We start from the raw sequence: 14,268 nt of genomic DNA, 5'->3' as shown, positions 1-14,268 counted from the left end.
CATGCAGAATAATGCACTTCCAAACTGCTTTCAGTGCTCTTTGAAGCTGTGCGGAATGGCACAATCCACTTGCAAACAGTTGTGGAAGCGGTTTGGAAACGCATCATTTTGCGTGTGCGGAAGGGGCCTAATAAGTTTAAGCAAGTTTGGCCACCCGTGGACTAAACTGAAGGGGGAAAAAAGCGGTCGGGTAGGAACAGCCCGGCTGCCGCAGGAGGGAAGACGGAAACCACCCCAGAGCGCGCCGGTTGGCCGGCGGCCTCTCAGCATCCTGAGGTAACCAAGCAACCCGGGAGGCACGCCGGGCGGCTGGGGACTACGTTTCCCGGCACGCCCCGCGCGCGGCCTTCCCCACTCGAGGCCTGCCTCGGCCGGCTGAGGGAGGCGAAGCGGGCATGGCCGAGAGCGGGGCCGGCGGCGGGGGCTCCCCTGCGGGGCCGGGGCCGCTGCCGCTGCCTCGCCTGGAGAAGCCGCTGCGGCAGGCCTTCTACAACACCGGGGCGCTGGTGCTGGCGGGCCTGTGCTGCGGGGCGGCCGTGCTGGTCTACTTCATCCTGGAGGCCTTCCTGCGGCCGCTGCTGTGGGCCGTGCTGTGCGGCACCTTCCTGCACCCCTTCAAGAGCTCGCTCACCGCGCTGGGCCGCCGCTGGCTCCGCCGCCTGCGCCGCTCCGGCGCGCCCGTCCTGCCCGCCGCCCTCCTGCTGCCCTTCTGCTTCGCCAACGCCGCCGCCGAGGCCCTGGGCCGCCAGCTCCTCCGCCGGCGCCGCCTCCTCCTGCTCCTCGGCGCCGGCGCCCCCGCCGCCTACGGCCTCTTCGCCCTCGCCGCCTCCCTCGGCGCCCGGGCCGCCCTCGCCCAGGCCGCCCGCCTCATCTGCCGCGGCCTCGACTGCTTCAGCGGCCTCTGGGTGAGCCTCTGCGCGCGTGCAGAGCGCCCCGGAGGGTAGGCGGCGGCGGCGGCGGCGGGGAGGGGCTCTGCTGGGGCGGGGGCAGAGGCCGCCCGGGGAGGGCAGGTGCCCCTGTAGAGACGAGCAGTCACGACTGCATCAGTGGCTCAAGACTCAGGTGTCATGTAGTGCCAGGTGTTGTTCCTAACTGATAAATATTTTGCCAGGTAACTGTCTCTGCCTGTTAGGTAACCATTCCTTTAAAAAAATCAACAGCTTTGCTCAAGACTTAGTTATAATATATTATTATTATGGGGTGCTGTGGGGTTTCCGGGGCTGTCTGGCCGTGTTCTAGCAGCATTCTCTCCTGACGTTTCGCCTGCATCTGTGGCCGGCAGCTTCAGAGGATCCTCTGAAGATGCCAGCCACAGATGCAGGCGAAACATCTGATGATCCTCTGAAGATGCCAATGCACGGATGCGGCAAATGAGACATCTGATCCTCTGACAGAGATGTAGCCACGGATGCAAAGGCCGAGCATCCCCAGTGATCATCTGAAGATGGTAAATACAGATGCGAAGTGAGAACATCTGATGATCCTCTGAAGATGGCCTGCCACAGATGCCGGAAGTGAGAGCATCTGATGATCACTCTGAAGATTATACCAGCCACGGAATTAGGGCGAAACATCTGATGATCCTCTGAAGATGCCAGCCACAGATGCAGGCGAAACATCTGATGATCCTCTGAAGATGCCAGCCACAGATGCAGGCGAAACATCTGATGATCCTCTGAAGATGCCAGCCACAGATGCAGGCGAAACGTCAGGAGAGAATGCTGCTAGAACACGGCCAGACAGCCCGGAAACCACACAGCACCCCAGTGATTCCGGCCGTGAAAGCCTTCGACAATATATTATTATTATATTGTAATAATATGTTATTCCTAGTTGATAAATATTTTGCCGGTCTGCGTATCATTTAACCTTTAGTTTTTTAAAAGGAATGGTTAAATGACACGAAGAGGCTGCTGTCTGGCAAAGTATTAAGAATATTACGTGGTGTTGGTTTTTTAAGTGAATTGTTGAATGATACGCAGTACCAATTCCCCAAATTAAACAGGTAGTAAATCAACATGCGTGACAGAGTGAATCTTTCTCTGATATGTTAGTTTAGTGTGGTGTAGTGGTTAGAATTGGTATCTGAGAGACCCAAATTGGAATCCCCAATCTACCATGGATGCTTGCTGGGTGTATCTTACAGTATTGTGGGTGTAAAAAGGAAACAATATAAGCAGCTTTGAACCCCCCCTTGGGCAGACCTATCATAACTAATACGATAGGTCAGGAGCATTCCAAGTAGAGGAGCAATTCAAAAGTGCTTCTTTGGCTCTCTGAACTAGACGAGTGCAGCGTTCTGCCGTCTCAGCCTGTGTGGAGCACATCTTAGTGCTATGGCTGCTTAAGTGTGTGATGATCAAACTGGCCTGTTATCCCCTTAATTCTGCCTTACAATCAAAGTTGTGTGAACTCTGTTTGGACGGCATGCCTGTTGGCTGTGCCCATTCCAGTCTCCCTACTTCTCATTGGATAGTATTGTATTGTCAGCTACGAATGCCAACGGTTTGTTTACTGCAGTAACGTTCCCTCAAGTCTTGTGATTAAAGATGCTTTTGAAGATGTAAGGTCATGGGACATGTGATGCAGACATTGAAGCCTCTACTTCAAAGAGAAAAATCCCTTTTTCGTATTTATAGCTGGCAGTATTCTTGCCTGGAAGGACATTTGGAGGGCCTCATTGGCATTCCTGGCGACAGTTCCCCCAGGGACGGGTGGGCTGAATCAAACAGCTGTACCTCACGCTTGGCTCTCTTAACAAGCTTTTGGTGTTGCGGTTTTCCAGGGATGTGTTGTACTCTTGTCTTTCTCCTTGCTAATCAAGATGCACATTTGCAATTGTTACATGAGCTATTGTGGGACTTCCTGGACCTGCCAGCATATTGACTGCACTTTATTATGTGTCTCCACTTGTATTTGCCTTGAAAATGAGGGGTTGTGACTTTAAACCACACACCAGCGATATCTTCAGAAAATAGCCATGTAGAGAAAAAGAGAGGAGTAGAAATAGTAGTAGTAAAGCCTTTATTGGCATTGTAAATTACAGTAAAACATTTATCAATTTTAAAAACTAGAATGCATCAAATATATACACATACAAGTTGTTCCCATGAGTTATGTTTGTAATTCCAGCTCTTATCAATATAAAGTCCAAACGTGATCACCAAAAGCTACAGTCCACAAGTGCTTACTTTTTTACAGTTCATATAAAAAGTGACACCTGATAATGAGACTGCAACATCTTTTTAGAAGTCCTCCGCACTTGCTTGGGTTTGGTTATCAGGAGTCTTAGGTTGGTTTCTAAAAGAACTGTTTCCCGACATATTAAGAAGTGGGCTGATTGTAAAGTGTTATAGATTTCCAAATCTAGCGTGGGATAAATGATACTACCAGTTAGGAAAAAATACACAGTGAGCTGAAAGGAATAGAGCGTCCTCTGAATTCAAACTACACATGCATTATTAATATTGTTAGGTAAATGTAATTCCCTATGCAAGCCCTGAGTCATTAATGGCCCATGGGGTGGTTTGCCGTTGCCTTCCCCCGTCATCGAGGCTTTCCCTCCAGCAACTGGATGCTCATTTTGCCAACCTTGGAAGGACGGAAGGCTTAGTCAGCCTTCAACTGGCTACCGGAAACCGACTTCTGTCAGGATCAAACTCAGGTCATGAGCAGAGCTTTTTGACTGGGGTGCTGCCGTGATGCTACTCTGTGCCATGGAGCTCTTATGAATATTGGTACACTTTTTTTTTGCTACTCCTGCTATATGAGGAGTATCCGTATAGGGAAGGATGCTAGCACAAAAATGACATTTAGCTTTAAGGCCATCATTGTGAGTACAAGCTTTTGAACACCGCCATGCTACCACATGCTGAATAAAAAAAAAAAATCTTCTGTTTGTATTGTCCACCAAATTTTTGCCAAACCTTTGATCATCAGTGCGGTATGGTAGAATTATTTGATCTGCATTCAGCTTGTGGGTTGCCAATTGATCAAATTGACTTCTGTTGACTTGGTTCTGCCAGGAATGAGTATTGTGTGTGTTTTGTTTCCTTTCTCCCAAGATATGGACCCTGGTTGTGGGCTACCTGTTGACTGTATTATTCAAGTGGAATACAGACACCAAATATTACTTGAGAACAATATCTGTTCCTGTCTGGATTTTATTGCTCTTCCATTTGGGTGAGTTGATGCATCACGGTATCTACACGTATAGAATATTTCCACAGGGTGTTGAAAGAAATAGTATATTGGTTAAATACGTGTTTCTGCTTATTCAAGTAAACCAGTGCCTGAGGAACCCTGGTAAGGCTGCCTCTGAGCAAGTACACAGGACAGAGCTTCCAATTACCTTAGTGAAGTGCACAGATACAGGGTGACACCTGACTTGACAATATTACATATGAACAGGATCTGGGAGTCAAACTAAACATGAGTCAGCAGTGTGATGCAGCAGCCAAGAACGCCAATGCGATTTTGGGCTGTATCAATAGGAATATAGTGTCAAGATCGAGGGATGTAATTGTACCTCTCTATTCTGCATTGGTTAGGCCTCACCTGGAATATTGTGTGCAGTTCTGGGCACCGCAGTTCAAGAAGGATATTGACAAGCTGGAACGGGTCCAGAAGGGCAACCAAAATGGTAAAAGATCTGGAATCCATGCCCTACCATGAGAGACTTAGGGAGCTGGGGATGTTTAGTCTGGTGAAGAGAAGGTTAAGAGGTGACATGATAGCCATGTTTAGATATTTGAAGGGATGTCATGTTGGTGAAGGAGCAAGCTTGTTTTCTGCCGCTCCAGAGACTAGGACAGTGATGGCAAACCTTTTCGAGACCGAGTGCCCAAACTGCAACCCAAAACCCACTTATTTATCGCAAAGTGCCAACACGGCAATTTAACCTGAATACTGAGGTTTTAGTTGAGGAAAAACAGTTGGATCTGAGGCACGCGTTACTCGGGAGTAAGCTTGGTAGTATTCGGTGGCTTTGCTTTGAAGCAACCGTGCAATGCTTCGAATGGGTGAATCACGACCCTAGGAGGGTTTACTCAGAAGCAAGCCCCCACACGTGACAAACTCTGTGCGCGTGTGCCCACAGAGAGGGCTCTGAGTGCCACCTCTGGCACCCGTGCCATAGGTTCGCCACCACTGGACTAGGACCATGAGTAATGGGTTCAAAGTGCAGGAAAAGAGATTCCACCTAAACATCAGGAAAAACTTCCTGTCCGTCAAGGCTGTTCGACAGTGGTATGCACGACCTTGGAGTGTGGTGGAGTCTCCTGCTTGGAGGTTTTTAAACAGAGGCTGGGTGGCCATTTGTCAGGAGTGCTTTGATTGTGTCTTCCTGCATTGCAGGGGGTTGGACTTGATGGCCCTTGGAGTCTCTTCTAACTCTAGGGCTCATTCCGCACATGCAGAATAATGCACTTTCAAACTGCTTTCAGCGCTCTTTGAAGCTGTGCGGAATGGCACAATCCACTTGCAAACAGTTGTGAAAGTGGTTTGAAAACGCATTATTTTGCGTGTGCGGAAGGGGCCTATGATTCTGGCCCCCATGTGAGTGCATGCTTTAGCATGTGATAGTAGTCTTAGCATGTGGATGGGATTTCAGGCACAGTCCCCTTTCTTAACCAGGAAAGGAGGTTCATTGCTACAGATTAAACTAGAGTACATATATGGACATAACCATCATAGTATTCAGATCTAGATTAAGAGCTACGGAAATAAAAAGGAAAACCAAAATTTGTTAGTTGCCATCTGATGGAACAAGCACGTTTCCTGTTCAACCAAGTTCCTGTTTTTCATGACTTCCCCACCTAGGAAATAATTAGTTATTTTATCTTGTTATTTTTAATGTCTAATTGAAGAGTTCTTCTTGAAGGTTAGTCAGATTATTTGTGAGACCTTTAGGTCCCTGTTTTTCTTTTTCAATTATAATTATCTTGGCTGTTTTGACCTTAAAGCAGCAGGCAATATCTACCATACTGAACCTATCTTATAGATGTTTTGGTGCTGCTCACAGCCCCCCTCCCCCCCTCAGGTCTAGAGTATTTGATTAGGGTTGAACAACAGTGAAGGGGCAATGAGAAGAGAATAGGTGGGGTGTAATCATCCTGGTTAGCATGACACAGGTCTGTATACTCAGTGACTAGTATGTATGTGGTTGTAATATGATGAATTTGACATTTAATTCAGAGGTGTGAAACTATCTGTACATTGTTGTGGTAATACAAAGTGAAAACATTTATTTCCCATGCCAGACTTTTACATCCTTGCAATCTTCAGATTTCCTGAAAAGCTTTAATGCATCTAAACCTGCATTAAAAGAGCATTCAGTGAAAATAGATGATATCTTTTTGTACTGTGAAATATCATACTCTTCAGCTCCATATGAAAGACATTTGCAGAACAAGAGAAATCCAGCAGTTCAGCATGCAGTGTCTGAGAAGTGCTTTAGAAATGCAAATAAACATTTGAATGTTCCAGATATAGTGATCGTTTCTGTTACATCCCTATGCATTTTCCTTTACGGAATATGGATTATGTTAATAGGAAAACACTATTTCCTTCCAGCTTCTGCAGCCGGCTCTTGGAGGATTCCAGTATTTCTGATTATAGTTGTCTTGATGACAGTAGGCATGGTTCATGAACAGCCACGTGGGAAAGGTGCTTCAGGTAAGAAACAAACTCCTTTTGTAATTCCATTCAAGATGTTTTGTTGAGAATCATGCATTAGTTATGTTCTGTGCTTTGGTGTGAATTGTTTAGGTGTGTAGACACCCTTGGCTTCCGTCTGAAGTGGCTTCAGAGTTCCAAAGCGCTGGGGGATAATTAAAGGAATGATAGGTGATGAGAAGCTACTGGGGTAGTTCCAGTTGCTCTTCTTCCATAAACTTTACAGTGCAATTCTATCCAGGGTTACTTCAGTCTAAGCCCATTGAAATTAATGGTCTTAGACTGGAGTAACTCTTCTTAGGAGTGCACTTTTAGCCTTAGGTTGCTTTCACATGTGCAGAATAATGCACTTTCAATTCACTTCTAGCACATTTTGCATCTGGAATTTTCTGTGAAATGGCAAAATCTATTCACAATCACTCAAGTGGATTGAAAGTGCATTATTCACAAAAATGAAGAGACAATAAAATACCAACAAAAGAGGACTGGATTTGGAAAGTGACAAAATATGCAGGAATGGCAAAACTGATATCTCTAATAAGGGACTATAAGAAAACTAGAAACCTTTTATTGAATATCTTTTGAAAATCTATTTAAACAGAAAAACAATAGCAGGATTTGAAACCTAAAAGAAAACAGCAGAAATGTATTAGAATATTAGAAAAGCAAAAAAACACTCTACTTTAAAAAAAAATTGTATGGATGAATCTAGTTAACTTTCAAAATGAGACAGCTAGAAGTCATTGTAGGATGTGTTGTACTTTGTCATGTATTATAACCTGAGCCCTTCGGGGATAGGGCGGTATATCAAATCAAATAATAAATAAATAAAATAATAGAAACCTGTTTTTTTCCTTTTTGTTGCTGATGTTGTTGGTGTCTGTGTATTGTGTGTGCATGTTATTTATGTGAGAAAAAATAAAGAATTATCGATGTGGAGAAATAGCTTCTCTCCCCCCCCCCCCCGTTTTTTTCCTTTTTTCCTCCCCTCCTCCCATCAAGTATCATAGATTTGGAGGACTTAAACAATGCCAGAGGGACATCAGCAAGATCTACCTGACCTAGGGGGAAAGATATCTTGACCCAGCCTGACTAGGTCAAAAGAGGGTGGGATCTAGGATCTGAAAAATTGCTGAGATGAGAGGGGTGAGATCTCTCTTTCTCAGGCTTTTCTGCTGGGACACTATGTTATGCATGTAATTGCACAGTCCTGTTCTGTCGCAGTTGAATTGGTGTAGAGTGTCATAAGGAAAACAAGCAACGCAAATCAGCTATTAAAATGTGACTGAACTTCTCCCAGGCTTTTTATTTACAATAGATTGTCACTTTTTTTTTAAGGGCCAGAACTTCCAGGCCAGATGCTTTCCATTGCCGCGACGACGATCGCCATGGCGATATCAGTTACAGGCTATGACTCAAGTAATGAAGATACTTCCTCGCAGCCCTCAGGTGACTGAACCCTCTGTAAGAAGACGAGACGTTTTCCCAGGCTGGTTTGCATGCTTTTGTTTGCTCTTGGAATTCACCCTGGTGGATTATTGGTGGGCGCTGGGTCATTCTTGGCTCTTGAACTAGTTCCTGGCTGCTCTTTTTGCAGTCTGGTTGTGCTGAGACTTTTCCCCTTCGTTGGATTCATTTAAGCTGTTTTTCTTTCTAATGAGAGAGAGGTTCTAATGAGAGAGAGGTTCAAGAATGGGTAAAGGCAGAATGGAGTAAATGGGGCCAGTGATAAATTTCAAAGAGATAGAACCTCTGCTGTACATGGAAAGGTCCTAGGTTCAGTCCCCAGCATCTCCACTTAGAAAGGAGCAGGCAGTGAGGAGTGGGAAAGACCTCTGCCTGAGACCCCAGAGGGCCTTTGCCAGGCTGAGTAGACCATAGGTGTCAAATTCGTGGCCCTCCAGATGTTATGGACTATAGTTCCCATCATCCCCTGCCAGCATCATGCTGCCAGGGATGATGGGAACTGTAGTCCATAACATCTGGAGGGCCGCGAGCTTGACACCTGTGGAGTAGACAGTACTGATCTCGACAGGCCAACAGCCTGAGTCAGTATAAGGCAGTTTGAGGTGAACTTTGTGACATTTCAGGAGTGAACACATTTATTATCACAGGAGCTTTGGTGAGCCAGAGCCTCCATCCGAGGAGCTTGATGCCCAGAGCTAGAAACACACCGTGGGTGGGAATCATTACAGAAAGGAGCCAGAAGGCCCATTTTTATAGAACAGGGAGCAAAAGCTTTTATAGGACAACAGATTGCAGAGCGCAGAGAAAACCAAGACCCAGCCAAGAGAGTTAAACGAATACTGAAAGTGGGCAAGGGCTACTTCCAGCTCGGGGTGAATTGACTGGATCTCATTTTCAGCTGTGCTCTGCCGTATGTTGTAAAATACCTTGTCCTGGGAACTGGGGCTTCTGGACTGTGTGAAACAGCTCCCCTCCTTTCCCATCCCTCTGGGTTTTATAGCTTTGGGTGTAAACCTCTCTGCTCACAAAAGCTTGTGCCATAATGGATGTGTGAGGATGCCCCAAGACTCTTTTCTTATTGTATCAATTATAATGTCTGTAAGTCCCATTCTAAGCTGCCATGCCAAGTGAGAAATCAGTTTAGGTGGTAATGGAGCATGATGAAAAAATATGTTCCAAGTCAGTTCAGCCTCACTTAAAATGACTGACTGCCAGATTGAAAGAATAACATTTTAGTTACATTTCTGTTCATCATCTAGATGGGTAATTATTCACTGAAACTGGGGAGCTAGGAGAGCTTCCATACCAGTACTCCTTCAAGTGTGTTGGTAAGCTGCCGTGTTTCCCCGAATATAAGACAGTGTCTTATATTAAATTTTGCTCCCAAAGATGTGCTGTCTTATTTTCAGGGGATGTCTTATTTTTCTGTGTTCTGTTCGTCGGGCATACTTCCAAACAAAAACTTTGCTATGTCTTACTTTTGGGGGATGCCTTATATTTTGCACTTCAGCAAAACCTCTACTATGTCTTATTTTTTGGGGATGTCTTATATTTGGGGAAACAGGGTATTTTGAATTCTGAGACGGGTGGTATTGTTCCTTATTTCAAGGTGCTGGATTCTGTCGGTTACCTCTGTTTAATGCAGCCTTTTGCAGTTAATAAAGGGTATTGTGTATTATTCTCACTGTTTCCTAGAATGCCATTGAATCCGTGAAATCTCAGAAACATTTTTCTTTCTGAGTTGCCCAATTTAAAAAAAACATAATTTTTCATGGTGGAACTTTGTGGTATACTTTATAAATTATTACCAGGAGGAGTAACAGTGGCTTTGTATTATAACTAAAATATGATTCAGACATCACACAAAGTCCTGATTTGCATGAACCACAGTTAAATCCTGCTCCATTGCTTGAGCTTCCAAATCTACTTTAATGTAAAGATTATTGTCTGTCTTAATTTTCTGTCTTCATACTGTAGTCTGGGGTCCCCAACATTGTGCCTATAGGTGCTGTGGTGCCCACCACCACTTTTCTAGATGTCCACCAAGTGTTTTTAAAAAGTGTCTGACTGGGTATGGCTCTCTGACACTGGTGTTGTGCAACGCCAGGTGCATCAATAATAGAACCACAAATCTAAAGGAGGTGATAGTTTGACCACTCCTACCATCTTTGGATCCTGTAGATCCACCCAACTACCGCCCAGTTTCGAATCTGCCATTTCTGAGTAAGGTGGTTGAGAGTTCAGTGGCAGAGCAGCTGCAGACGTTGGCTCTGGACCCATTCCACGTCTGACTTCCACCCTGCCTCCGGGAGAGAGACTGTGCTGGTTGCCATCACGGGCAGGCTCCGCTGCCGGCTAGACCATGGTAGATCAGCACAGCTGTTGCTTTCAGATCTCACTTCAGCGTTTGACATGGTCCATTGCGACCTTTTGACCCACTGCCTTGCGGTCACTGGGATGTGGGGAACAACTTTGGATTGGCTGGTCTCATTTCTCAGGGAATGGGGACAGTGGGCACCATTAGGGGAGGGACTTGGTGGTGCCCCCCTGTTTGTAGGGTACTGCAGGGGGCAGTCCTATCCCCGATATTATTTAACATCTGCACGTGACCCCAGGTGCAGTTGGTGCAGAGCTTTGGGCTGGGTTGCCATCAATATGCAGATGACACCCAGCTTCTTCTGTTGATGGAGGGCCAGCTGGCCACCGCCTGGATGTTCTGGTTCAGTGTTTGGAGGCTGTGGCGGGATGGTAAGAACATAAGAACAAGCCAGCTGGATCAGACCAGAGTCCATCTAGTCCAGCTCTCTGCTACTCGCAGTGGCCCACCAGGTGCCTTTGGGAGCTCACATGCAGGAGGTGAAAGCAATGGCCTTCTTCTGCTGCTGCTGCTCCTGAGCACCTGGTCTGCTAAGGCATTTGCAATCTGAGATCAAGGAGGATCAAGATTGGTAGCCATAGATCGACTTCTCCTCCATAAATCTGTCCAAGCCCTTTTTAAAGCTATCCGGGTTAGTGGCCATCACCACCTCCTGTGGCAGCATATTCCAAACACCAATCACATGTTGCGTGAAGAAGTGTTTCCATTTATTAGTCCTAATTCTTCCCCCCAGCATTTTCAATGAATGCCCCCTGGTTCTAGTATTGTGAGAAAGAGAGAAAAACTTCTCTCTGTCAACATTTTCTACCCCATGCATAATTTTATAGACTTCAATCATATCCCCCCTCAGACGTCTCCTCTCCAAACTAAAGAGTCCCATGACAGAGTATGCTGAAACTGAATCCAATGAAGACGGAGGTCCCGTAGCCGGGGTGAGGCGTGCCAGAGCAGGGGCTCAAACTGCCACACTCGGATGGTCAGGCTTTAACACCTGCCTCATCTGCCAAATGCCTGGGTGTCATCCTGGGGTCCTCCTTCCCTATGGAGGCTCAAGTACCACATACAGCCAGACTGGCTTTTTTCCATCTTCGCCAGGCCAGGATGTTGGCCCCCTGCCTCTTCCGTACTGACCTTGCCACAGTGATCCATGTGATGGTCACCTCCAGGCTAGATGACTGTAACTTGCTCTATGCTGGCCTGCCCTTGAGACTGCTCTGGAAACGACAATTGGTCCAGAATGCGGCGGCAAGAATGCTCACCGGGATGCTGGTGCGGGAACGTATAACACGAATCCTCCCCCTCTTGCTCTTGTTACCAGTTGAATTCTGAATTGTCAGTTCAATTCAGTTTAACCTTTACTGGCATATAAAATTGCAAATATATGTAGAAGAAGAAGAAGAGTTTGGATTTATATCCCCCCTTTCTCTCCTGCAGGAGACTCAAAGGGGTTTACAATCTCCTTGCCCTTCCCCCCTCACAACAAACACCCTGTGAGGTGGGTGGGGCTGAGAGAGCTCCGAGAAGCTGTGACTAGCCCAAGGTCACCCAGCTGGCGTGTGTGGGAGTGTACAGGCTAATCTGAATTCCCCAGATAAGCCTCCACAGCTCAGGCGGCAGAGCGGGGAATCAAACCCGGTTCCTCCAGATTAGATACATGAGCTCTTAACCTCCTATGCCACTGCTGCTCTTAAATGTACAATTTAAAACATTTAAATGTTGGTATTTAAAATGTTTTCCAAGAACTTAGCCACTGCCAAGGTACTCGATGGACTACAATCGCTTAACAAAAAGCGAGTGGTCTGGAATTTAGAATGATTAAGCCTTGGAAGCAACAAAGGGTGGATTAAAATCATGCGCAGGTTACTATGAAGATGACATTCCAGGAGGATATGAGATATGGTTTCAGGAGATCCACATCCGCAACATCGAATTGTTGTCAAGGTTTTGATACTGACCTTTAAGGCTGAGTGGTCTAGCACTGTCGTACCTTTGAGACCACATCCCCCCTCATTGCTTACGGAGGACTTTGGGGTCCTCTGATAGCAATCTCCTAGTGTTCCCTGGTCCCAAGGACATATGACTGGTGTCCACTAGAGCCAGAGCTTTCTCTGCTCTGGCTTCTACATGGTGGAACATGTTACTGGTTAACATCATTAAAAGTACTGCGTAGTTAAATGTTTAATCTTGTTGGATTTTTAGACCAAAAGTGTAATTCCTATTTTATGAAATGCAGGCATGCCCCTATGACAGTGGTGGCGAATCTATGGCACGGGTGCCAGAGGTGGCACTCAGAGCCCTCTTTGTGGGCACGCGCAAACAGATCCCCCCCCCCCCCCCCGGCTGGCCTGGGCCGCTGGGCTCGATTATTAGCATTAAACCTAAGACCTAGGTTTGGGGAAGCTGTGCAGGTAACCCTGTTAAACCCCACTGGTTTTCATGCAAAGAACTAAAGTGTGATTCTTTACCTGGGAGTAAGCTCGGTTGCTGGCAGTGGGGCTTGCTTCTGAGTAAACCCTCCTAAGGTTGTGATTCAGCCATTCGAAGCTTTGCATGGTTGCTTCACCAAGCTCACTCCCGAGTAACGCACGCCTCAGAGCCAACCGTTTTTTCTAAACTAAAACCTCCGTATTCAGGTTCAATTGCCGTGTTGGCACTTTGCGATAAATAAGTGGGTTTGGGGTTGCAATTTGGGCACTCGGTCTCGAAAAGGTTCGCCATCACTGCCCTATGAAGTCTCATGGTAGAAAATCATACACAGTTTTAACTTTGGCTCCCTTAGGTTTGGACCTCAGATCTGCTGAATAGGTAACCGTTTGCATGAGTGGTACATGAAGGAGGTGGAAGAGGCAGGTGTGGCTTCTATGACTACCTGAGATGCAGGTCTGATGGTTGATGCTCTTCTCAGGACCAGAGTTTATCAGCTCTGATCAGTCCTTCAGGATATATTTCTTGCAGAACATATAAGAGAGAAGACGTTCTTTTCCTAGGAACCACAGACACCAGTGATCCCGCTTCATCGGCTTCATCCCCTTCTCCGTCCACCGTCGGCGGCAGACAGAGGCCTGAGATTGGATCCCTTCTTAAAAGGAAGAAGACCAGTGACATCTATTTCGTGCTGCTGATGTGGGCTGTTGTGATTGTCCAGATATGGTCGAATCTCTGGATAATTCAGTTGCTGCCAATTCCTATTGCAGGTTAGTCGTTATTTTCTACCTTTCTTATTTTCTCACGCAGGGTGGGAGACAGCGGCCTTTTGTGTCTGTGTTTTTACTGAATTATTTTATGATTTTGAATGTTTTTAGTTATTCAAATATTGTATGTTTTTGTGGGAGCCGTCTCAAGGACCCAAATTGGGTGGAAAGGCGGCATAAAAATAAAATAAATGAATAAAATAGATAACAAAGTTGCTGAAGATAACAAGATTTTTTCCCCAGTCATGTTAGGAGAGAGAAGTAACTCTTTGACTATATGGGGGAGGAGAGCCAGAACTGCTCAGAGTGCGCTTGGCTTATCGTTTGGGAATTGAAATTTACTGCTTCAAAATTCGTTTGTCAACTGTGAGGCCAGAACTCATGTCCGGCCTACGCAGCTGTTTTGAGAAAAGATAGGTTAGAAACAAACTCCCCCCAAAAGCAAAAGACATCTGACATCAGAAACAAACAGACAGTTTTTAATGAACAGAATATAGAAAAGAACATAAGATCTCTGACAGAAGGTAACCCCTTCTGGGTGCTCTCAACAGAGAGACA

General features: G+C 46.1%; 1 protein-coding gene across 2 annotated transcripts in view; it reads left to right on the top strand.

Annotated features, from left to right (window-relative positions):
* Positions 1-337: 337 nt before the first annotated feature.
* TMEM245 (transmembrane protein 245) overlaps positions 338-14,268 on the top strand; it is an 83,492-nt gene continuing 69,561 nt past the window's right edge. For both annotated transcript variants that reach the window (XM_048510912.1, XM_048510911.1), the window contains exons 1-5: positions 338-905; positions 4,065-4,182; positions 6,574-6,675; positions 8,014-8,124; positions 13,507-13,713. In XM_048510912.1, coding sequence (XP_048366869.1) covers positions 396-905; positions 4,065-4,182; positions 6,574-6,675; positions 8,014-8,124; positions 13,507-13,713 — 1,048 coding nt within the window. In that variant the 5' untranslated portion in view covers positions 338-395. The remainder of the gene's footprint in view (positions 906-4,064; positions 4,183-6,573; positions 6,676-8,013; positions 8,125-13,506; positions 13,714-14,268) is intronic.

Source organism: Sphaerodactylus townsendi, linkage group LG11 (genome assembly GCF_021028975.2).
Source record: "Sphaerodactylus townsendi isolate TG3544 linkage group LG11, MPM_Stown_v2.3, whole genome shotgun sequence".
NCBI lineage: Eukaryota > Metazoa > Chordata > Lepidosauria > Squamata > Sphaerodactylidae > Sphaerodactylus > Sphaerodactylus townsendi.
This window is presented reverse-complemented; position numbering and strand designations above follow the sequence as displayed.